General features: G+C 38.9%; 1 protein-coding gene across 2 annotated transcripts in view; it reads right to left on the bottom strand.

Moving 5' to 3' along the window:
* Positions 1-1,074: 1,074 nt before the first annotated feature.
* PLXNB2 (plexin B2) overlaps positions 1,075-26,216 on the bottom strand; it is a 262,361-nt gene continuing 237,219 nt past the window's right edge. For both annotated transcript variants that reach the window (XM_074827664.1, XM_074827665.1), the window contains exons 26-39: positions 24,561-24,790; positions 23,410-23,591; positions 22,569-22,635; positions 22,310-22,456; positions 19,132-19,288; positions 18,012-18,112; positions 17,032-17,116; positions 11,816-11,970; positions 10,020-10,180; positions 9,283-9,430; positions 8,722-8,786; positions 7,920-7,995; positions 5,867-5,941; positions 1,075-2,967 (exon numbers count right to left, since the gene is read on the bottom strand). In XM_074827664.1, coding sequence (XP_074683765.1) covers positions 2,863-2,967; positions 5,867-5,941; positions 7,920-7,995; positions 8,722-8,786; positions 9,283-9,430; positions 10,020-10,180; positions 11,816-11,970; positions 17,032-17,116; positions 18,012-18,112; positions 19,132-19,288; positions 22,310-22,456; positions 22,569-22,635; positions 23,410-23,591; positions 24,561-24,790 — 1,754 coding nt within the window. In that variant the 3' untranslated portion in view covers positions 1,075-2,862. The remainder of the gene's footprint in view (positions 2,968-5,866; positions 5,942-7,919; positions 7,996-8,721; positions 8,787-9,282; positions 9,431-10,019; positions 10,181-11,815; positions 11,971-17,031; positions 17,117-18,011; positions 18,113-19,131; positions 19,289-22,309; positions 22,457-22,568; positions 22,636-23,409; positions 23,592-24,560; positions 24,791-26,216) is intronic.

Here is a 26,216-nt window from a genome sequence, read left to right as displayed (position 1 = left end):
CGACAGCCTGCACCCACCTCTGAACTATGGCTGGGAGATGTCCAAGCAAGGGAGTTTTGTTCACAGCTGCCACTATGGAGGAGAGTGGCTCCTATTATGCAGAGAGAAGGTTCTTGTGCTCAAAGAAGTGCCCCTTGGAGGGGTTGCAGAGGGGATGAAAAGGAGGGAGACCCCCAGTGAGCTTTTTTCTTTTATCTTGCAGATGAACCAGATGGCAGGAGCAGCAGAAACCAAAGGAGGAGCATGAAGCCTTTAAGAATCAGATTGCTAAAACGTAGGGAAAACTGAAGCCAAAAACTAGGCCTGGACAAAACAGAGCACCAGAGTGGAAAAACAAGCACTGGAGGAGCTTAGCCAAAAGGGTAAAGAATAAAATAAACCAGCTCAGTTCTTCAATTCAAATTCCAACTCTGTGCTTTCAGGAGAGGAGACTTAGAGAAACTGAAGAACTGGCATTAAGTCTCCTTTGTAGCTGCAGCTGCTCACAGTTATCTGCCTCTGTGTTCCCTGGCAGATGGCACTGCAGTGCAGATTTCCCAGGATGTAAAAAAAGGGCACCAGAGAGTGACCAATGGATCCATTGCAAACTCGCACACACTGGCAGACACACACTAACAGGTAAGAAAGATCCTGCCACAGCATTGCCACAGCCCGCAGCAGCTTATGATCGCCTGCAGCTGCTCTGCATCAAGTCACTGGTGGTGGGGGGACACATAATGTTCCCCCTGAAAGCCCTACTTACTTGAGCAGGGCTTTCTGATCTCTCTGGAGAGATGCTGCTGAGCCTGTATTTTAATTGGCTTTCAGGTCCCACGATAGATTTTCATCAGGCAAGAAGACCATGCTAAAGGATGTTGCACTACATCCTCTCTTCTCAAGAGTACTCTCATTTTTCAGAGCAAATGCCCATAAAAAGGGCATGATGTCAGGCATACCATCTGCAGGATGGGCTGCGCTCCTCCATTACCAACCACAGACTGACGGATGCTGCTGCTCTATCACCCCTGGAGGAAGCATTACAAACCCCTTTCAACACCCACCCACCGATTTCAGTAAAGATCCTGTGACACTTGGTGGAAAAAACAACATTGTATTTGATTTACAATTAACAGGATTTACAAATAATGACAAAGAAACAGATTAGCCATGAAATTAGGATGCCTTTGTTGATGAAGGAGTAGCTGGCAAAGCACCTTTATGTAGAAGTCGTGTACCTCAGTCCTAAACAGTGTACAGTAACTTACAGCCCAGGCAGGTTCAGGAATGATTATACACAAATACAAGAAGTCGAGTACAAAACAAACCAAAAACCCCCTCCTGGCCTACTGGGCAGGAAACCAGTTCTGGTGAGGCTTTTGATTTTTGGAAACTGAAGGAAAGGCCCATGACAAATACTGGGAAATCTTCAAAAAAGGGGGGAAAAAAAATATCAACAAACAGTAAAAGTCACTGTGTGACAACCTACCGGGCAGGGAGAGCGGGCAGACACTGCGTTAGCTTGCTGAGAATCAGCAGAGTCCGGGCGCTTGGCAGGACAATGAACGAAGGCGTACAGATGGCAGCGCTTCATTAAAATGCTACTTTACTGCCAAAAACTTGCAAGACAAAGAGGAATAAAGTTTTCTGATGTGCAATATAGCAATTTAAGAAGACGTACCTAACTTTTTGATTTGTACGGAGCTTACCTATATTGTAAACACACACTTTCTGACAAGTTATTTCAATTTTCTTTGCTATGGGTTATGGTGCGTATTCAATCAAATGCAGCATTCCAAGGCTCAAAACTGACTGAGTGGTTTTCAATACATGGGTATATGATTTTTCCAATATCATACTAGTATTTTACATCACAAATACAGTAAAACCAAGTGATGGTATTTCTAGGACAGTTCCAAGATTCAAATAAAAAATCATCAGAACCATTCTAAAATAAGATATACATAATCAAATCATGTTAAACAGCACACTCTCGGCAAGCAGCTAATTACAAGCATTCTGCTGGTCATGTTTTTCACACAAAAGTCATTCAATAGCACATAAATATTTCTTCTTCTGATCTGCTTCTTTTTACAAAACCGTTCATCAGATTCACAGAATTAGTACAAGTAAGGCACATTAGCATATATCATAAAACTCACAATAATAACAAAGAGTTGTAAAGTTTTAAGGACTAATTCCTTCTTTGAAGTGATTTCTGAACCAAACGAGACTTTTATCAGTAGAACCCTCCTACAATGACATTACTCTTATTTCCATCGCAGCCAACTGTGGTGGGTGCGATACTGTGCATCACCATGGACATAAATAATTAAATTAAGAACCATGTGGTGGTAGTAAATCCCATTTTCAGATCTTGCAGAGAAATCAAACACGTTGTTCACGATGTTCATTATGAGCATAGACTAAGTTTTAGAGCTTTATGGAAGTAAATTTCCAGTTATCAAAATAAAAGGGGATATTGCATGTGTCTCTGAGTATGTTATTATTTTCCTAGTAAAAATATTGCTTAACGTAGAAAGGATGCTATAGTACTGAATTTATTTGCATAATGAATCCTAAATGCTGATGTCTCAGATTCTACTAAATGAAATGAACTATAGGTTTTCCTCCTTCCACCCCCCACCCTGCCCCCAACCAAAGGACTCTCTTTCCCACAGAAAATTCATTTACACACAACACAGCTTTTAATTAGAAGCATAATTTACAGTAAAAATTCTTTACATTACACCTCTGCTATCAAAAAAACATGAAATATTTCATTTAAAGTTGTAATTATACATTAAAAAATAGAACACTATTTCCTTAACAGGAAGAATGAATTTGAACATCTTCAGATCAGATTTCTTTATTGCGGCTTTTGAGTCAAAGGTCAGTCACTTTATTCTCTAATGCAGCTGCTATTTGCTGTAAACGGAAGGCAAGCTGCATTTTTTGTGCAGCTGGATCCTCTTCAAGTGCATTTATAATCTGGAAGAAATAAACACAGAATGTTTAGAATCATTTAGCTTGAAATATATGACATAGTTCCCAGACCAAGTGTTTGATACTACTTTGGTTGTAAAGAGTTTTTTTTATTCACTCTGTACCAAAGATAAAGTCCATCTAGTAGGGCCCATGTTCTATTTTTACACAAAGGCAATAAAAAAGATCGTCTCCGTTTATCTAAGTTGCTGTAATGTTTCCCATTATGCTGGGATCCAAGCAAATTAATAGGTTGTACTTTATCTTGTGAAATATTACATTCCAAGATGGAGCAGGCAGGGGGAAAAACGTCTTTATAGATATTTAAGAAAATGCTTTTACTTACAGTGCACCTTACAAGGCTTACGGGTTATTTGCCAGCAGTAATTAAGCCCCATCCCCATAAGCTTTGGTTCTGAGAAGCTTCTGGGTGGTCCACGCACTGGCATAAGGTAGGGCAATGCAAGGTCTCATAGGTAGTATGATGAAGAAAACGGTCTGGTCACAGTACCAGGGAGCTGCCAGCAGCTCCCCTTTGGCTCTCGCCAAGAAATGCCAAGACTCTGGCCCAGCACCATGTAGCTCAGGAAGCAAAGAGCTCAACAGAGGAGCCCCCCCAGCATCCCGCATGCAGCCTCTGCTGTACAGAATATATATATAGGAAGGTATGACTCTAAGACACAAGGGATTTGAAAACAAGAGCTAGAAAAGGTCAACTGTTATGAGAAGGCTTTTCTTCAAATGCAGTTTTTTAGGGCTTCTCAAGATCAAATTTCAAAGGTTTCGAAAGGTTTTCATTTCCACCATCCTTTAGGGAAACTTTTCCACCGTCTATTAGATTTCTCCATTAGAAGAATGTGTTACACGGCAAAACCGTTTCTTTTCTAGAACTGTCTTGATTAATAAAAGTCAGACGCTGTAATCCAGCAGAAACCTTTAGCTGTTTAAATACTATATAAACTTTCAAGTACAAGAACTGGAGAAATAGTGTTTGCCTGTCACTGCCTGTGGTTCTTACTACTTCCTGCACATCATTGACAACGGATATTAATGCAGTCAGTATCAATCTAGCCAATAATTTCACTTTGAAGGGCTGGTATAGCATTTGAGTTTCAAACTGGAGCACCTTTGTTTAGAAATATTTATTTTAATGGATTTGTTTTTAAAGTGTGAGAACATTTTTATAAGACAGAGTTAATAAACACTTATTACAGTATTTAAATGGGGCCTAATTTAATTTAATATTGTTCCCTTAATTTAAACAATTACATCTAGCTGTAACTCCTCAAATCTAGACTAAATAATTCATGATTATCTCTGCTGGTGAATATATCCTTCATATAAATGTGGACAATTAGAGTGTACCCACTTAGTCACTGTCAAGCCCTGCAGAGATGCAGAAGGTACAGCGCATGCTGGGAACCACTGCGTCAGTAATAAAGACAAGGGCAGCTGCAAAATGTTCCAATTTATGCAAATGAAAACATTTTCATGGAAAATAAATAAGCTTGATTAATTTTACTGAATGGTTCTTGACAGATTATCTCCATAACTCTGAATTAGCAGCCCTTTCATCAGATGCACCTTGTTGTTACACAGTGATGTTCATGAAAGGAAGAGCTGCAGCTACGCACTGGGCTTTGCTGGCCTGCCACTGATGAAGTCCCACAGACTGGTGACTCTACCTGTGCCTGCCACCAAATGTGAAACCACGAGTGGAAGCAGGGACATGGGGGTGTGAAAGAATCAGGGCTTTACGGTTCATCTGTAATCCAGGGTCCCCGAGTGTTTCTGTAAGGTCAGGCCATGGATACATTTGGGAAGGCACTGAAAGCCAGCTTGGCTAGTGCTGGGGATGGGGGGCGAGGAAACCAACGCCATCGGGCTGGCCTGCATTCCTCTGGCTGCTTCCCCTACTGACTCTTGTTGCAAGACTTCTCTGGGTGATTTGATTTTCCCTGCTTACATCTGTCTAAAAGCTGCAGCGGGCTGGCTGCTCCTGTATAAAGCAGCTGCAGTGAAGTTGAGGATGAGACTCACTACCTTTAGTGCTAAATATAAGTGAAAACACAAACTGTGCTGAGGTGCAAGACAAATCAGAGAGAGCTCACATGTGCTGTACTCCTTTTTGATTCAGCATCTGTTCTTACTTGCTTTGATTTAATTCTGAGAGTTTTCTGGAGGCATTCATTTCCATGGAAACCTTTGAATAAAAGTTTCCTTCTCTCTTTTTGTTTTCAGATTAAGTTTGGAGACCCATAGCCACAGCCCAGCTACAGTGGGATATTCTTTGTCCCCCTTTCCACAGGGCATGAAAAACCTAAAAAGCATTTTGGACTGAATGTGAGCCTCCTTTTGAATCAGGCTATATTCAAGTTACTCTGGCTCACCTTGGGCAGGCAGTTCATTTGTCACGGCAAAACAGGGATGGTAGCATGCATGGAAATTTTAAGTGCATCTTTACTAATAAGAAAGGCACGGCCCCATTCCTACAAGCAACACAAGTTTAATATATTGTTCCTAATAAAAATACCCACTGGCTTGAAACCTGATACAGCTCTTGATGACTACTTTTTACTTGGTGACATTCTCATGTCATAATTCTTAGGAATTATGATGGTAGAACTGAGGAGAAATGATTTTGCAATGTATTTCTCTTTCAGATCTTGTTAAACTATCACTACCAAAACCAGAGAGCCTGTAATGAAATTGTTCGTTTATAAGAACACACCCTTGACCAGTGTAATTGTCAAGCAAGGTGGATAACTGCAAAGTTAAAGCTTTCTGTTCAGCATTGCTTTTACCTGGTTATCCAGGGAATTCCTGAAGTTGATCCTTCAGGCTGGTTAGCCTTCATAACTTTTTACCACTGATATTAAAAAATGGAAACAAAGCCACAACTTACCTCATCGTAGTATTTGTTAGTATACTGGTAGAGTTGGTGTAGAGCCACAAGCGTATTTAAGGAATCAGTATGTGCCTGTTAAACAACACAAGCAGTCAGAAAACGTATCAAAATATGATCACAGACAGCTGAAAGTTATGCATGTGCACAACTGTTGAATACAATATACAGTATACAAGCTTTCTGAATGCAAGCTCAACATCCTGTAACTTTTGTTAAATGACAGTTGGGGCAGAAATAAGGGGTGAGAAAACCTTTGTTTGGTGATTTTTAGATCAAGACTTTCTTGCTGGTGTTCTTCCAGCCTGCCCACAACTCTAACACTGGAGGTGGAAAATATTTTGAACTCTGAACGTCAAACCACAGCTCAAACATCTGTTAACAACATGGGTATGTATAACTAAAGCATTTACTCAGTACAATCTATGTATTGTTGAGAGATTAAGCATTAGTTCTGTCACTGTCATGGCTGTTTGAAATCCTTTCTCCAGCTCTTTTTAACTCTTTGAAATTATCCACATCTCACTACAGCAAAGGTGTAACTCATCAAGATCAGGAGCAGGTTTGGAAAAAGCCATCTGAATTATGAAGGTGGAAAGGAGAGAGGGCAGGGAGAGAGAGACAAAGGACTTTAAATGAAGCAGGAAATAACCTTTTCATTACCTCTTACTCCCTCCCCGCTTCCCGACATTTAACTTATCTAGTGAATGTGCTCTACCTGTCTAAACAGATGTTTTTCATTCAAATGAGTAAGATTCAAGTCTCTAGTTACACCTTTAGCATTTTAAGTTAGTTAAGAAAATTAAGAATTGCAGAATATTACTACTGGCATAAATGATTACCCAAGGCATAAAGCAGCAAAGAAACATCCATCTTTCCTTGCTGTATAAAAGTCACTTCTAGAGCTGGTCAAAATTTGCAATTTTCAATCACTCCTTCCATATTAATTCTTATCACAATTTATAGTGTAAATAGAAAGGACCAACATATTCTGCTGATGTTAAAACATTCTATTGATTTTACTTTTAATCGCCAAATGTTTTAATTTTATATACATCTCAATTTGTGTAATAAAGTGAACTGGAAAATGAAATGTCACTGCAGATGAGTTTTGTAGTGAATGACTGAAAATAGAAATGCTCTCATGAGGATGTTGATCTGCAAAATGTTAGGTCCTAAGGGCACTGAAATAAACAAACCACAAAAAATTCCCCAAACATCCTCCTTACGCTAAAACTCTTCAACTAAATTAAACAAATGAGCAAACCAGCCAGTAAGTACACTGTGTCTTTGCTCAGGGTAAACATCTTTTAAGACTGTTGAGGGCCTCTCCTGATTCTCCTAATTAAATCAAGTGAAGGAACAAGCCTGCTCTAGCTAAGCTGAGCTGCAGAGCGGACAGGCTCTTTCAAGACTGAAGTAGATATTGCAGTGTCTTTGCTCCATCAGTCTCCCACCAGAGTCCCCAGCTAGCAACCACCTTCCTCTGCTCTTCTCCATGAAAGGTAACCCCCAATAACCTATAATGTAAAAAGAATTGCCACTGAGTGAGCACATGGTAAGCTTCTCACATGCAGCAGTAAAGCAGAAGTATTACCCTCGTATAGACAGCTCTAAGAGAGGCTACACTTAATGTACGTGTCTCCTTTTTCATTTCTGGAGTCTAATTTTTGCTGTGGTAGCACTCTGAATTCAGTCATTACTTGTTATCAGTATGATCAATGCTAAAAATCCTCTATATGCTGTGGAGAGATAACACAATTCAAGAGGGCTATAATTTTTCCAAAATGGATGTGAAAAAATCTGAACTCTTTGCTCTGGCAACTACATCACTCAGATAGATTAGTGATGATAACCATTCTTGGTTCCATTCAATAATTAACATTTCAAAGGCCTAAAAGGCATGACTACACTAAACAGGAGTATTTCAGAGATTTATGCAATAACTCATTCAATATTTGCACATACAAAAACCCACTTGTTGAGTTGGAAAGAGAAGACAGTGCTCCACTTGGATCCAATTTCAGGACAAGAAAATGGAATTTGTTCTTACCCTAGAAATCTCTGCTAGATGGGTATTCATGTCTTGGTCACTAACTGGCACCATCTGACGAATACCTTTGTAGTAACTGCAACAGATGAAAAAAGACTTTCAATTAGGTGAAATACACTGTGATATTCTGGTAATTCTGTCTTTTAATTTTGCAATTATTTTAAACATGCTTCCTAATAATGCAGGAGATGCTCTACCACAACAGACCAATGATTCCTTTAGTAATCCTGCCTTCCATCAGTCATTATTATCTTCACAACAGAGGCAAATTGTACCTGATCGTACAGGGCCATACCACAGGAAAGAAATCTATTTATAATTGCAGCTGATGATTATTTCAGGTCTTCAAACTTTTGAAGTCATCAGCTAGCAAGAGTTTTGTCCTGTGGCAGACCTTCCATGGTATTCACAGAATTGCAAATTAGTAATGAATAGGGTCAGAGAGGGAATAGAAAAAATGTGTTTGTGAAAATGTTTTCAGGATTTGATCTCTGCTGAGTTATGGAAGTGCAGCATTGGTTAGACAGATCTTATGGGTAACAACAACCACTGCAGAAAACAGCATCATATTTTCTCATGAATAAATCTATCCATCTGTCTGCACAGACACAAACATGCACTGGGTCATAACAGCACTCCATTTCAACCCTGCCAACGCCACCACCAAGGGAATGTTTTAACATTCAGGTGTATAATTTTTAACATTTGACAGTTGACTGACTGCTTCAGCATTTACTTTTCCTCTTACACAGGCTTAAAGCCCTAACAACTCTGAATAAGCATGAAAAGAGTCTATACTTACTCTTCCACCATTTTCTTATAGTTAGAAATTTCTTTAGCGTAAAGTAATTTATTACTCGGAGAATCCTGAAAAATTTGTAATAGAGAGAAACTTGGTTGATTTATGAACATCTCTAGAAAACAAGTCAAGAGCTTAAGATCAAGCTTTTATATTCACATGCACTTGAGCTTTACAGATATTAACATCTGGATGCTTATTAACATTGGTGGGATTATTTGTCCTAAAAGGATGAAGTTTTCACATGGCATTACTGTTGAGTTTTACAAATATATCAATGCAAGATGATACTAAACTATTGGTGGATATGAAATAATCAGTTCTTAAACTCGTTTTTCATAAAAACAGTTGCTATTTTCTCCTTATTATAAATGTCAATTGGCAGACTACACAGTAACACTGACATGTTTACCAACCTCTAAGTGGTGACATACTAACTTCATTATAAAACTGAAAAGCAACTATCAAGTCTGTATCTCCTCAGAGAATGGGTATTGTCTATGAGGATGCCCTTTGTCTTGTCAGGCATGAGTGTAGTCAGGATTTAGAATGCAAATCACTTACTCTGCTTAATTTGTGCTCTGTTCTTGTGCAAGCATCCATGAAAGTCTGTGCAATGACTGACAAGGAAGCATCCACTACTTCATGAACATGAACATCAAAGATGAAATGGGGATTTTTCAGTATGTTTACCCAGAATCTAAGAGGCAGGCTGCAAAGCAAGGAAAAAGATAAATAATCCTTTTTTACACAAAAAATGTTCTACAACAAGCAAATCACATGAAATTAAGTATGGGTTTTGCATTTTGATCTGCTCACAATAGTGAAGCTTAATTTTATATTTCAACATTTTTACAGGCTATCTGTTGTCTGGTTTCCATGTCTGAAAACCAAGACTTTACATGTCTCACAGAAAAACTCATACGATAAGAATCTCGAGTGCCTCAAAATAGCAAGAGAAGATGTCTGTGTGGTTAGAGAAACTACCTGAGTAGTATTTTATTAGATTTTGTACTTTGACAGGTAAATCTAGTCCCATTTGCCTCTTGCTTTCCTCTTCCCTGCAGAAAGACAAGTAAAGTGGTAAATCTGCCAATGACAACCCCATAGGTAGGCTGGTTTAATTTTTGCAGCTTCTAGGCTTACAGGGAATCCTTTTGATCATATAAGCATATTATCTCAATTACAATGATTCTGAGAATTATAAATGAAATTTACTTTGATTTGTGATAAGAGTTCCAGTACATACCTGGGAATTATACTCTAATTTCTCTGCAATACAAGTATTACTCATACTGTACCTGTTTGTTTTCCAGATGTGAATGGTATCTTCATCCTTGATGTCATGTTTTTCTGCTTGTTCATCAAGAAAGTCAAAGAAATATTTCACAGCTGGTGGCACCACATGGTTCGAGTTGAGGACACTATGAAAGAAGTTATCTACAAACTGCTGAAGTGTCCCCTACAAGCAAATTTAAAAACATCTATTACATTTGTGTTACAGGCTGAACTTGGTACCATCCTGGAATCTTTTATTTTTATTGACACTAACAGCCTATAATTCAGTTGCAATCACTACTGGCCTTCATCCTGAGTGCTAAGGGTACTGGATGACAAAAAAAAAAGTAACTTCTTAGTGCAGTGGCTTTGCAAACCGCCAACACAGTAAAGACCTTCTAGAGAACAATTTTATGTTCTAGACTGAAAGGATGCGACGTCACCAACTATTTTACAGTTTGCACAGAAAGGTGTGCTTTCTGCTTGACAGAAGAAGCAGAAGCTGGTTGCTAAGTATACAATACATTTACACTTCAGAGTTGTTGTTCACATAAAATAATGGTTAGCCACTTTTAATGGTTTTGCAGCTTCTCACCTCCAGTTTCTCTGACTCCAGAACACCATGCAGTTTTTAGAAAGAGACTGAGTGGGAAAAGTACCAGTGAGCATTTGACTTTTTGTTTAAGGGCAAGCACTTGGGTCTCACCAGACACCCAGTCTGGCCCAGCTCCATAAGCTCCACCAAGCCCCCAGGAGGGCTGTGTGCTTGGTTGGATTCCTGAATCTGCCTGAACCTTAGAGACTGTCCCCTTGTTTTAGAGATGACCCCGCTGGGGCCACATGCAGTTTGTGCCCGCTCAGCTGGTTGACCCTACGGACACATTTGAAGGGCTGCATCCTCTCTCTCACCATCACTCCAGCTGCCAGCCTCAGAACAGGGCAGGGACTGAGAAGGCAAGGAGCCCTAAGCCTCTCTGTTGTCACCAAGGACACACTGACAGTCCTTGGGTTGTAGCGGTAGCTGTGGTCCCAGCCGTAACATCTCACCAGCTGTGAATGAGTTAGTGAAGCTCCAGATTGGTAATAACCTATAAACTAGCTATTGGGAATGGAAAAGCAGCAGCTGCAAAGGAGTTGTTAACAGAAGAGAGGGATATAAGAATCTTGCTGGCTCTTTGTTCTGAGTTTATCATCTATGCACAGACTTTCCTTCACATCTACTTTCACACTTGGACAAATGGCCTTAGCTGGAGCCAGACCACACTCATTTTCCTGAGGAGCCTGGCTTTAGGGTCATTAAACACATTATTCTAAATTCTTTCTGCAAGGAGGAATGCTTTGCAAAGTTATTTTGCTTGTGATCCATTCTGCAGTATAAGCACTAAAAATACTCTAAAAGGACTATTATTACTTGAAAACATTTTTATTTTTCTAGATTATACTGCAGCATTGGTCACACAGAACAAGAAAATATAAGGCTCTGTAGCAGTTTATAAAGCATTTGGTTCAAAAGAAAACCCAACAAAATATTATCTAAACAGGTGGTAGAGAGGACAGTATCTGTCTTGCAAGAAAAATCCTTATTTAATGAACACATAATCATGGTTCTCAGCTTTGATCGAGAGTTATACTTTACCTCTTTCCCAGTAATGTTCCTCAGGGCATATTAATCACTTAAAGCCTTGAACATCAGCTTGTATGTACATGACACATACTCAAAATTGCAGCCAAACACATGACTAACAGTTGCACCATTTTCTTCAGTTGTACCTCAAGATATATAGAAGTAAGATGTAACTGTGGCACAGCTGAGCCCTACCTTCACAGAAAGAAGCCTGGTCAGGTAGATCTCTGTAATAGCTTTGGTCCTCTCTTTTTCTTTCACACTGCCCCGCTTTGATTTACCTTCATCTATTTCATCTACTGGCCGGACTAGATGCCAGACCTTATTTTCATCTTCCAGGAGTGCATGCCCTAGAAAAAGCAATCGCAATAATTACTAAAAATGCCCCACACCCAAAACAGCAACACGAAAATATTTATATACATAAGTATATGTAAGATCTTTGTTCCCTATCCTAAACATACCTGTCCTCTTGCCAAGAGGATCTAGATTACTCTGTTCCTGTCCAACATATACAACTCAAGTACTAAATGTTCAATACTACACAAACTGAAAAAGCTTGCTTTTGTCAAGAGCAAAGGGAGAGGAAGGAATCACACAATAAAGAAACTCCTGTTCGGTCACGTAAGAATAGTATGTGTATTTTTTGAGGTCCACACACTGAATTACTCTACCCCTTTGTGAATTCTCAGCTAGGTCTGACCCAACAGCCACTGCAGAAACGGCAGTAGCCTACTCCAGGTACAAGGCAAGATATTGTTGTAGCAGCTCTGGTGAATCTGGCAGTGGCAATTTAAGAATTTATGATCTCAACGTTTTTTCTAGGTATCACCACTACAATTTACATTTTCACCTTAACTATTGAGTTCAAAGTATGGTACCTCAATTCAAACCTGCCTTTATCGGCATTTGACCAGCACTACTTGACTTTGTAGCTGAAAGGAGGGAAAATGCATCCCTTTGTTGAGAGGACATGAACTCCACTGGGCAGAGGTAATGAGTGCAGCAAATTCTGTTTGTCAGACTGTTTGTCAAACTGTTTGTCAGTTTTCATAGCTTAAACCAGAGAAAGAGACTCACATCAAGTCTGTTACTATATAGCAGAAAGAGGAGTAAGCACCTGGATCTAATGACAGCTCATCTGATTACAGTGCCTCGTTACGCTATCCGTGACTTGGTCATGCATCTGGTCCCTGAGCTTAGCTCAATGATTGCACAGTGGAATAAAGGGAGTCTGGCATTTCAGCATCAATGTGAATGTTCAGACAAACTCTACGCCTGAGAATCTTTTGTTACAAACAGTGCTAAAAGAGATGATACATTTGTTTTAATTTGCAATTAATATCCCTTGACAAAAGATTCTGTGTCACAAACTTAGCTTCAAATCTCCTGGTTTTGCTAGTTCTTCCTTTAATTTCTGAATTTTTATATCTACTTGGCATAGTCCCTAAAATCAATGGCATTTTTCCAGTGGAAGTTACTGAATCAGTGTATTTAAAATCACTGACGTCTTAAAAATGTGAAAGTTATTCTTCCCATAAAAACTGTGATTCAGCCCTATTGCACAAATTATTTTGCATTACTGCTAAGTCTTATGCTTTAGTATACATATCTAATGTGACTGAATCCCAGTTACAGCGGAAAATATCAGTTTCTAATTGCATGAATTTTGTCCTTTCAAATTTTTGGCCATAGTAGTTTATTAACTAAGTTCCTCAGCAGCTACATTAAATTTACCAGCTTGCATGTATGTTCAATATTTTACATCACAGGGGAAAATAACATTTGTGTGTAATCTGGCCAAGCCAACACTTCTGCTTGAATCTACTTTATAGATCCTCATGAAAAGCATTAGCTATGCAGTCTTCTGGGGCTTTTACTTCTTTTTAACCAGATAGTGAAAAAAAAAAAATCCCACATTAAATCACGTTGTCCTTTGAGAGTCCTTAATTTGACTGGGAAGTTCATGTGAACGAAGCAAGAAAATAAAAGTTATCACTTTATTTTGAAGCAGCTGTGATTTCGCAATTGATACCGTTCATAGCAATCATCCACCACTACAGTAAGCACCGCTGCTAGTCCTGAAGTCTGGAATTCCTTTTGCAATGCAGGAAGTGAAGAAAATAACAGATAGGGGAAAATCCCTCCTTGTTTACTGCAATAGCCACATTATGCATCAAGTCATAAGCGGGGAGAAGATTGCACCCACTGGGTCAAATGCCTCTCCCCAAACTCTTTGTCTTGGCCCTTAGGCATTCTTTGGCTAATAGAAAATAACACTGGGGGGAGTTAATGCCAAATATTGACTGCATTGACTAATTATAGTGGTACGAACCATGACGTAAACATAATGGAGGCAAGTGAGATGGTCACAGGCAACACAGCCCCTTTCCCCTTGTGCGGCCTGCAGCAAATTAGCTTCCTTCCAGTTACGTCTCCCGCTGTGAATACACTGCTCCATGGAGGTGAAGGAAGGGCTGCCCTACATGGATCTGCTAATCAGTTTTTCTGGTCTGCAACCTTCTGTCTATTTTTATCCAGAATTAAAAAAAGAAAAAAAACAAAACCCCAGAGAAAAAAACCCAGAATAACAGAGTGTGTTGTTTTGGCTTATAGTTCAGTACAGAAATACTAGCATGAAATCATTGAAACCATTCTTCATCTTGATAAAAATTAGTAATTGCATTTATTAACTCCAGAAGCAAAAGATGCTCATTTAATTTGTCACAACCTCCAGCTTCTAGTGTCTTCCTGTTAGAAGCTGTGAATCAAAAGCAGCATGGAAGCAATGCCAGGTTTTAGAGCAACATCTCTGAACATGGTTTTACATCTTCGTTCTGAGCAAAGCCTAGTACTTTGGCAGACAGTCAATGGCTTCAGCTGACACTTCTCAATGCAAAAGGTGCAAGTTAATGAGAGACCGAATAAAAGGAAAACCACTTCGTCACAAGCCTCATTCATAGAGCTGGGATAGGATTTCTGTTTATTCCAACCCTGTAAATCCCTGTGTCATATAAATGTGTATGTGTGGGAGGGAAAGCCTCTGATGCTCTCCCCTCCCTTTTATACACATAGTGTCTCACAAATCACCGTCACTGCAGGCTGTCCCTTTGCACTAGCTTTGTAACATTTTATAGCTTTTCAAGAGAACAAGTTGCCACCAGATAGCTCTGAGGACCCTTCGGCACTAAAGAAACTGGGCTAGCCTGGCACAAAACATTTGTCTTCCCAAATTTGCACACCACGACCATGGTGCAAGACAGGCTGTGGAGAAGAAACATGGTGGAAGTTGTCTTCACTCCATACTTTGGGATCTGAATTCTCTCTGCAGATTTTTCTCTTGTGTGACAGCAGCGTCCTCAGAAGTCTTTTACAATTTAGAATGCCACACATATAACTAAGGAATTCATCTTGGAGTACGGATCATATAGGTTCAATGAGCTTCATCATACCGATTCACAGCTAAAGATATAATCGTAGAGAAGGAGGAAAGAAAAAAAAAAAAACAACAAAAAAAGAAAACCACATGGTCTGGTCCTCTACTGCCTGCCACAAGGATAAAGAGGTGGGGAGGATGAAGACTGGGAGCCCAGAACAGGAGACTGAACACTGCTCTGTGTTAAGAAAGGAAAGCAAGCTAAGGACACCACCAGGCTTCATTCATGTTCCACTCCACTTCTTTAGAATGAAGACAACTACCACCTCAGCAGTTACCTCAGCAATCAGTGCAACCAAACTGAACAAGGACTAGGAATCAGCTCCTTGCCTGGCTGCACTTGACTGTGCTCTATATTAAACTGGATGGCTTTTTAAGTTAACGTGCTGGGTTGGCACCTGCTGTGACAGAGTAGTCACCACTTGGCCAACTATGACAGGTACTTCCACTAAAGGGGTAAGGGGATAGCAACAGAAGTGTAGTCACGACCATTAGAAGACCCTTCAAGGATGCTGGAAAAAGTCTCAACAGAAAGCATCCAGGAGGACAGACTAAAAAGTAAACAGCAAGTAATTCTGCCTGTCCTCATTTCCTGGCCAACACTCAACACAAATGAAATGGAAGCCTGCACATTTTTGTTAAACAGCAATATACGTCAGAGCTATCAGCTGAGACCTGTCTTCTTGAAAAATGTACACTTCTGGCATATTATTTCCAATGTTTGAAATAATTGCCCTTGAAACCTATTAAATCCAAGATCAGTAAGTCTGTTTAAAGGAGTGAAACTTAGGTGAAGCAATGGCTTTTGCAATCAGTGCTAGACAGAAAAGCGTATCAAGTGAGTTCATAGAAGGAAGAATGATCTCAACAATTATCGTTCCATAAATCTAACTTCGACCTCACGTAAAATAACTGAATGTAACGATAAAAAAAACCAGAGAAACTGAACATCTGAAATGTACAGGAAACACATGTGACAAAGAACATAAATTTACAAGTAAATATTTCCACAAAAATCTGAATGCATTTTAGGCTGTAATGGGTATTGTGTCTCAAGATGTTTTGAGATAAAGGAAATTGGTCTAGACAGAATACTAACATGTAGAAGTAAAAGCTTTAAAAGATGGGTTGCAAGCTAACAGGTTGTCTTCTGTGTTGAGAAGTCCAGCATGCTGCAGCAGACAGCAATACAAGAATTATGCAACAGCTGCATTAGAGATGTGAGAAGAAACATTACAAGGAAATTCCTGATGCTAATTTACAGTGGATTGCAAACCTCAAAAAGAACAAAGGAATTGTGGAAAATGCTGCATCTAAAGAGATAACATGTATGGAATGAACAAAGCCAACCAATAAAACCGAGACAAAACCAAGCTAGCATAGCTGGTGAAACATCACTCAAAGAGAGGGAGACAAAATATGAATGTACAGAGATGAGTTTGCAAGGCAATATAGTTGTAAGAAATGCAATAAAAAAATTGCATCAGATCCACTATGTCACAAGAGAGGGGGGCTGGTCTCTGCTGTGGTTCGTCTAGAACATTTCATTCAATTCTTAGTCTAATAAGGGGATGAAATTTGGAGAGGAAAGTAAGTAAAGGAGGAAGGAAGGAGAAACAGAGATAAAGCTCAGGAAAGATGAAACATAAGGTTTGACTATAGAGGTACTGGGGACTAAGAAACAAAATATGCAAGGAAATGTTTGCTAAGACTGCTTTCTATTAATCCAGGGCATAGACTCACAGCAATTATGATTAAAGCCCCATCATTTAGGGCTTTTATAATCAGGACAAAGAAAACCATTGCAAGTGTACAGTGGGTAACACACAGCAAATAAGCCTCATATAGTCTGGTGGGGAATATCTAGCTCCACAGACATGCTTGATAAACAAGATCAAGATAGCAGTGTCACTCTCTTTGTGTGGGTTTTGACTTCTAATCATTTTGGGAGGCAGGGAAGCCACAGGATACTTACTTTCCCCTGGGACATCTTGCTGATTATCCTCTGGCTGCTGGGAAATTCCCATTTTCGATAAGATAAGTGTGGCACCATCTCGGACCTTTGAAAATACAAACACAGGGATGTTATTTGAAAGAAGTATGCACTTACTGAACCTCTTTCTTAAAACCTAAACTGTGGTTTCTGTAATCTTTTGCAGGGTATCTATACCTATGATTAATGCTGCCCCTCAAAGGCTCCTTGGGCAACTGGCTCTGCAATTCAGAACAGACTCCCTCCCCCTCCTTTAATAAGAGATTAACACCTCCTCTGAGGTTACTGAAAATGTTAGAAACATCTCCAAGATTTAAGTGGTTCCCCAATCTGGTGTGGGTGCCCTTTGTACAGAAATGGGGTTTATCATGAAGAATCAGACCTGTCTGTTTTCTGAGGGAAAACTAACTTACTTCTATCTTTCCTAATCAGGATATCTGTTGCTAGAAAGCAATAAATAGCATACAAAGGGAAGATAAGTGGATTGCAAGTGCTTGGTAGAGTGCACAGTATGAAACCTAAAACAGACAGTATAAAAACGTCAGCGTCTGCTCTCCTGAATGGGGTGTTGAACAAACCAGACCAACCCAAAATCTATTTAGCAGCACAGCAAGGGCAAAGATAATTCTCAGGGGTAGGAAGTGGTAGAGAAAAGAAGAGATGAATACGAGACCTAGCAAAAGAAGCTTTTGAATGTTCAAAGGGAAATTTGGATTTGGACACTGCAATGATGAGGAAACCAAAGTGCTGGCATTTAGGTGATGTGATTTTGGTAAGATGTTTAGGCAATATGTATAGACCTAGCCTTTCACGCTCCCAAGCTTTTACTGCCAGGACCCAGAGCTAGAGGTTTTTTTGATTCTTTATGTAGCACAGAAATTTCTCTAAAAACAAATAAAGATTTTTATTTATTACTAGAGAATGGTTAACAGATGCGAACAACTGCTCTGAAACCTCCTTACATTATAATGCATTAGTGTGTTGATACGTTTCCATCTGCCATCTCTTTGGGATGTTAAATCCAAGTCTGAGAGGATCTGTGCAGTAGAACCTGGACGCCACTCTAAAGGGTAATTAAAATGAGAAAAAAACCAGCTTTTAATCATGTGCAAAAATAACTACTCCAAGAATGTTTAAGTTTAGACACCCACTGACACACTGTGGAACATTATAAGAAGTAATTTGGCACATGCCATGATGTGTGTTTTTTTAATGCTTAATAGTTTGGTCTTTATTACAGAAGTTTGCATGAACTGTTCCTAACCATGCACATGACTTCTGATTATTATCCACAGAAAGTTAAATTCCTTTGCATAGAATACTACAAATATATATAATAAGAAATTATAGTCCAAATAAGAAATAAGTCCAAAATAGTGTAGGACTTTGTATAGAATAGAAAAGGCATTTTCAGAGAATTTACTAGGATTTTCTGAAGAGCAAGAACTGCATCCTCTACTTTCAGATTAAGGCAGTAATGAAGATACTACAAAACTATTAATTGGAGCTTTTATTATGAGATTATGAGGCCTTTTAAGCTACGTCAAATTGTTTTTCTCAAGAAGAGAACAGCAATTTTGAAAGCCTTCAAGGAAGATGATTTTCAGAGGCTGCGTGTCTCTCATCATCTCCTAAAAGTGCAGCTCTTGTAACTTATAATTCATTTGAATAACCATCATAAAGGCAAGTCAAAATCAGTACCAGTTTCTGAAATGGCATCATTACTTTTCCATCAGTTAATTGTCCATGCTGTCATTATCACATTAATTAGTACCTGAGATACTGACTCTGTCAGACATGAATACATTTGTGTTAATAGTCATTAACAGGCTCTTTGCACACTAATGACAGTACACCAAAACTTTAAGTCAGGAAAAAGAACTCCGTAAGAAAGCATTAATTTTCAACGCATATTAGGATTGCTGTAAAATGCTGTATTTCTGCATCTAGCTGAACATGAATTCAACTTTTTTTTTTTTAAAAAAAACCCAGTAAATTGATTTTATAGACATTTTTTGGGAAAATACAAAATCACACAACATGTTTCACCTGCTCAATATAGTATCACAAGTAGCTACCTACCAAGAACTACACTCTCAGCTTTTGGCCATTGAGAACACGGCAGATTTCGATAGACTTGGTCTATTATCTTTTCCTTTACTTGTGATATAGTATCACAGTTCAGCACTTTCACAGGTATGGAATCGGTTCCTCCATCTTGTACATATACATTTACTGTCTGTAAAAAACACAATGTACATGGTTAATTAAGACAAATCAGCACTGAATTTCCTCTGTATCTTTTTCTGGGCAATTTAAATGCAAACAATATCTAAAATTCACTGTGCAATGATTATTGCACAGCAGCACATATTTGCAATGGGAATATGGATTATGTGAAGAATCCTTCGCTGTTATGCAGCCAACCAGCTATCATAAATTCCAGCTAATTCCGCCCACTATGACAAAACAGAAAAGATGCAGAATAGATTTACTCATGCCTAATATACTACTGTTATTGAGCCTTGGGAATTTATTAAAGGGGAATACACATGAACAAAGCAGCTGGACCACTGACTAGTTACATGCTTCTCATATAACCTGATAACCCGGAATACAGAAAAGCACAAGTGATGCAGTGCCCAAACGTAATGAGCTCCCAATAATAATTTGAGCTGCCCTTTGCTGAACTCCTAGAATATTGTGTGCTCTTGCCTTCCTTTACACTGTTTTCATGGTTGTGGTTTTACTTCTCAAGTCGAGGAGACTAGGTCTGTACATGTGGTGATTTAACATGTCTCAACTGATGAGCAGTGACTTGTTCAGCTTCCATAACTTTATCTCCTGTGACCAGCTGTTCATTACATATATATATATAAATACACACATACATGCACACACATCCATATATGTATATATAAAAGCCATTTATATCATCTTTGGTGTCTGAAGACTTCATTTACAGCTTAGCGTTGTCACAATAACTCTAATTTAAACTTCAGGAAAGATACCTCAATAGTTTATGCTAGTTCTAAAATATTACTGTTTTCTGATAGCATTGACATGTTGTTTTTTTTTTTTAACGTTAAAGGGAATTTCTTGAAAGCCTGCAATGTGCTGAATCTAGAGTGACTTTTTAAAAAGTAGCTTCACTATATGGGTCAGTTTTAATACAGACAAATGCAAATGAGAAAATGATGTCCCGGAAACCTCCCCAGAAGAAAAAACCCCACCAAAACCAAATAAATGTTATGAAAAGCCTCTTTCTTTCACTAGCTGAATCAGTACAACAGCTCAGAGCCCTTGTGAATCTTTTGCCACTCAGGTAGCTTTGGAGGCCAGGCACATCGGAAGCATTGCAGCTCTCAGATACATACAGTCCTGCCAACCATAATGCCTGAATTTATCATCTCAAACCTCAGAAATAAACTTGCATGGCTGGTATTTTTAAACAGTGAAGAAAAGCTGTGCCATACGGCAGTCAAATTAAACATGATTGCGCTGTCCCTTGACAGAACTCTCAAACTAATCATGAGATTTCACCTTCCTTTTCCTATTAGCTTTATGGTAATTAGACATGATTTTGCTGCTGGTTCAGTATGCAGCATGTCAGTGTAACCAGTGATGCAAAACAGATTCATCTTTTAAATAAGAACAATTAGAGAGCAGACAACTGCTCTATACTGTACTTTCCCACCATGTCTCACTTTCAGGCAGAAGTGAACAAATTAACTCATGCTTTAACCTACCTTGGTGCACAGATACTCCCTAACTGTTCACAGTTACCACAACAATTTCATCATCATGCCAAAGATTCCAATAATTTATAGCAATAGTAACCCCCCTCCATAATCTTTCATCACACATATATATACACACATATATCTCATCATCTTCCATGCATGCATACACATAAAATCTTTGTTTGATAGGAAGTCTGTGAATCTGGACCAAATACTACTACTGTACAACATTATAATGTTTAGTATTTAGCTAGTATGCTTGTTGTGCCCACATCTGATTGCATACACAAATTTTCTGCTTTCACACTGCATTCATTTAGCTTAATTGCAGGCACTGGCTTTTTTCTGAGAAAAGAAACAGACTGAATAAAGAATTATTGCCATTAAGTCTTACACGATGTACACTGCAAGTAAATTTTGTTCTCTGTACACAAGAGAAAATATAACCATCATTGCCACTCAATGTGGTTTCTATGGGTGGCACTTTCAGCTCAGATATGAAGATGACAACTCAACTAATCCCCAAAATATCAATTTGAACTTAAAATATATCTTCTTGCTCAGCACACCCTTTTCCTCCAGGCAGTCTAGGTCACAGTCTAGTGATTCTGTGAGTGAAAGTCCTACAGCAATCTCCTCACATCAGCCCTCCCATCAACATCCCTTCAGAATACACAAAATGGTGATTTTTTTTTTTTTTACCAGGACTTAATAAAGAAATTTGTGGCAGTGAACAGAATTAAGTCAAAGCAGAATTCATAATAGAAGAGAACTGGACCATGGCACTGGTGATCAGATTCAGGAGGTGGTGGAGCTCAGATGGGGAATTCCCAGGGCAGGGATGTCCACTTCGTCCCACTTGAATCATCTAACATGGGTCTCCAGAACTGCCTGTAGAGGCAGCTTCCCCTCATCACTATAGGGAATTATTTCCTTAGGTGGAAATAAACCCCTTCCAATGCCATTTGCGCCATCCATGTTCAGGAGAGTTTGACTCACACAGGAACAAGTGCAGAAATAGGTTCATAAAGTGTTTTGAGGATTGCAGAGCCATCTCACAGGACTGTAGAGGAGCTCATCCTGGTATACTAATAAAATGATATCTAAAATGACATTTGATATGTTTACAAGCAGCAATCACAAGGGAGAAAGACAACCCAAAGTTTAAACATAATGTTAGTGCAAGAATCCTGCAAAAATCAATTGCCAGTTAATTTAGATGGGAAAAGGGAAGGAGCCAAACACCCTGACCACTGTTCAGTCAGACTTTGAAAATTATGAAAGGGATTTACTGAAATTCCATAGTGACAGGTCTTGGATTTAACACTTAGAAGATACTTTAAAATTCTATTTTCCTGCTTGGAGACTTGTTTTGGTCAAACTATCTACAGTCCTGCCCATGACCAGAATTTCTATGCAGATCACAGTAGTCCAGAAAAGTATGTACAGACTTAACACTACAGAATTTAAAAAAAAAAAAAAAAGATTTTGTAATATCTTAATCATGCTCTGCTTACCAACTGTGTGTACTCTACATCATCTCCCAGTAAACCTGTGTCATTCAACGTATACTTGGCTTTCTTCAGTACAGCATCCACTGGGCCTTTTTCTACCTGGTGTTTGATAGCCTTGAACAACTTATAAAGAGGTTCCCCAGCATTGTCCTATTTAAAGGAAAGGAAATGAAATAAAGCAAAACCAAAAGATAGACTCAATGCAGCATGTTCAAGTAATATTGATAAAAAAACCCCACAGGAAACAGACTTAAACTCTTACCTTGAGGTACTGATATAAACAAATAGACATCCAGTTAGACAACATTCTCTCAACAACCGTTTCAGATCTGAAAAAAAAACCAACCCCGAGTATAGTAAGGGTACTTAATGACAAAGTTTTAAAGAAAAACATTGCTTGCTTGAAATATAGTATTTTTACATGCTTAACTGCATGCACTCTCCTAATGCAATGATTTCCCTGTAGAGTCTTGAGAGAATGTACTTGCTTTAGGATAAGTGCTTTGTATTGCTCATCATTCCTGGATACCTTCAGCTCACTACTGAAAAGCACACGTTCTTCATGCAAAATCTTAAATTGGGTCTATGCTGTAAGAGCTAAAAAATTAACCCAGTTGTGCAGTTACTGGGAATTAACCTACACGTTACAAAGCTACAACATACACAGAGAAAGGTCTTTTGTAATTTATTTGGGATAACAATGGGGTTAAAAACACTAAAGCAAGCCCTCACTGAATGCACAATGCAAGCTGATTATGTGTATTCATTATGGAGATGATGTGTGGTATAAATGCTAGATCATTTGGAATAAAATTAGATTAAAAATTAAATTAAATGTTCAGTATTGTATTTCAAAGTAAGGTAGATGTTTCCATAATCTTGATGCACATTCTACACTACAGCATTTGAATAAGGAAATCTGTTGCCAGCAGTCCTGCCTGTGGCTTCCACAGCTATTCCTGGTGAGCTTGTCTTCCTAATATGCTTGGGCCAGGCTATTTCTGACTTTCACAGATAGTTGGCATTTTAATACAGTCACATTGCAAAAGAAATACATTTACAGAAAACCAGAGAACTACAGAAAACATGACAATCATTCAAACCTTCTTAGCATCAGCTTTGGGTTTTTGGCCACAACATACTGCTCCATCAGTTCTAAGAACAGTGTCCTCATGATGTCAGTATAGTATTCTAGTTTTCCATGTAAAGCAACTGTCAGTAAAGATGCAAAATACACTTTAGCTCGAGCAGAGAACTCCCTTTGGTTTTCCAGCGTGTGAATAAACTGAAACAGAAAACAAATGTAAAGTCAAGTCAGATGACAGTTTTCTGAAGAACCTCAACACTTCTCTGCACTAAGACGACAAGCAATATTATTTTAATATTAATCTCTGAAGCACAGAATGGAAAGTTTCCAGAAGTTTGAAAAAACTACTTATAAGAAATTGTTGCCAATAATTTGTTTTAGATACACACAGTGTACTGGACTAACCCAAGGAATGCTTATATACTTTAACCGAAGCCTTATCTAAAAAGGATGCTTTAATTAAATGTAAAAAGGTGTTCTGTGACAATTTTCTAAAAGAGAAAATCAACTCCTCTCTCCCCCAAATTCCCAGTCCTTTCACATCAAATTACAAAGACACTAATCTAGGTACACCTGGGAATGCGCTCTCATTTGCCATAAACTGTAATGCTACCATTAACTAGCTCAGCACTGGAGCCTCATTTAAAAAAGAAGAAAAAGTTAGAAGCCTAAATCTATATTTAGGTGTCTGACAATCAGCCTCAGTTTTTGCGAGTGAGCAATTAGAAATCTCTTCAGAGCTGCTGTGAGCACTCATCAGTCTTGATGAATAGGCCATTTGAGGAGCCTCTGCCTCTCTGGGACAGAGATCCAGCAGATGGCTGCCCGCAGGTGACTTCTGTGATGAACCAGGATAGAATCAGCACTCTCTGATCATGTTTCCTGAAAGGCTAAACCAAACTTGTAACAACAGTTTTTATGCCAGTTTGGGTAATATCTGTTTTCCTACACCCACTGCAATGTTGACTAACTCCATACTACGTGACCTGGCACAGAAATATGATCTTGCCTCTCCACCCACCAGGAAGCTCTCACTGCGATGCCACATTATCTGCAGCAGTTACTTATTTTTATTAATTTTGGTTCAGTTGTGCTTGCAAACCTACTGTCTTGCACACACAGGTATGCCTAGCTAAACAGACAAGGTGCATCTACTTCTGTACTCACATTAATAAGAAATGATTTGCTATTGAGGAGGTTGGAGAACTGGTTCAAAGCCTGCTCCACAGTCTGTCGCCTGGCCTCAGGAATATCCAGCTTCCCCGTAATCATCACGTCTTTTTCTCCATCTTTGGAGGGCAGGAAGAAGACTCTGTCTGTGTAGGTTTTGTAGTCCAGTACTGGGATTCCAGCTTCATTGATATCATTTGTTTGATCCTCCATCTCTATCATTAGATCTGGAATATGCAATACAGTTTAAAGGTTCATTTAAAAAAAGCCTGCAGATTTTTTTAGGCAACACGATCTCTTTAGGTGCCTTGTAATAGAGACAAAGCAACTCAACACCAAAAACTATTTCATTTAATGTTTTCTCTTGCTATTTTTACCAATTATCCTGTTAACTATGACTGCAGATAATCCTACGGTGACATGAGGATAACTGCCTTTAGCACAGATGGTTTCCTTCTTGCTGCCTATCCAAAAAAGGGCTTTAATGGACATCTGGGTGAGTTCATATATATGAATGTAGGATTGTAGCACAGAGCCAAAAAATGACACCACAATATTGTTTTCTTAAGTTTTTTGGTTTCTTTTTTTTAAATGCACATTCTATTCCCTTTGAGTCTATATTGTAATAGAAGTTCTTTTAAAAAACACATAGCAATCAAAGAAAGAAAAGTTTAAAGTGTAAAGCATGCTAATTTAATTGAAAGGAAGGGGATATCAGGAAGCAAGAAGGTTAAATAGTTCATTGAAATTGATGGAAACATTTCTGTGGGACTCAAAAGCTCTGAAGTACTTAAAAGGGACAACACTTAGGGAATCATCCTTTGGAGTAGCTATTCTAGCTGAAGGCTTTCCAATTACCCAATATTGCTGATTGACTAGAATACCATGTTAATTAATATAGTGACCTAGTGTCTCAGCAATTTCATTGCTCTTATTCATTCATTTACCTCTTTGTTTTACAGCATTCAGCAAAGCTGAGGGAGAAAGCATCTTGTGGCTTCCAGCTTTGTTGTATTTGTACTTCCTCCCTGATGTCCCTTTCCTCTGCTATCTTTAGTTCCATGTATTTTAGACTGTCTGCACTTCATGCTATCGATATTAGAGTTTCACAGTATGGATCCAGAATGCATTCTGACTTCAGTGTTTCATTTTACTGTCAGCCAAGGTGGATGCAGTTTAGGAACTGGATTACTCCTTGGATGTGCATTCTACTTCCCAGTTTGTGCTTGGTGGAGCAGAGAGGAAACCTTCAACCCAACATGCAGCAGGAGTCTGTAGCCCTCTACTAGGAGTGTCAGCAAGAGAAAGGCACCTTTCTCCTTTCACATATGAGTTTGAAGTTGCATGGGAGAGGTGGCAAGAGGGAGGGCTGTTACACTTGATCAATCCTCTCACAGTTCAAAATGTGGTTTGAAATGAAGACCATTTATGAATAGCTCTTGATTCAAACATTTGCTTCTGGTTTGTGTCCAGAACCTGGAAGAAGTCAGTTTTCCAGAGAAAGCAAGCTGGTACAAGGAAAGAACATGCTGTCCCAGAAATGCCAGAAAAACAAGACTGGGAGAGGCTTCCAGCATGGCCGAAATCTTTGAGATAGCTTGAGCTTCTTAAATTAGTTTCAAACTACAACCTGAAGTTGCCGTTTAATTCAAT

Source organism: Strix aluco, chromosome 5 (assembly GCF_031877795.1).
Source record: "Strix aluco isolate bStrAlu1 chromosome 5, bStrAlu1.hap1, whole genome shotgun sequence".
Lineage (NCBI taxonomy): Eukaryota > Metazoa > Chordata > Aves > Strigiformes > Strigidae > Strix > Strix aluco.
The sequence above is the reverse complement of the archived record's forward strand: the minus strand, read 5'-3'. Positions and strand labels throughout refer to the sequence as shown.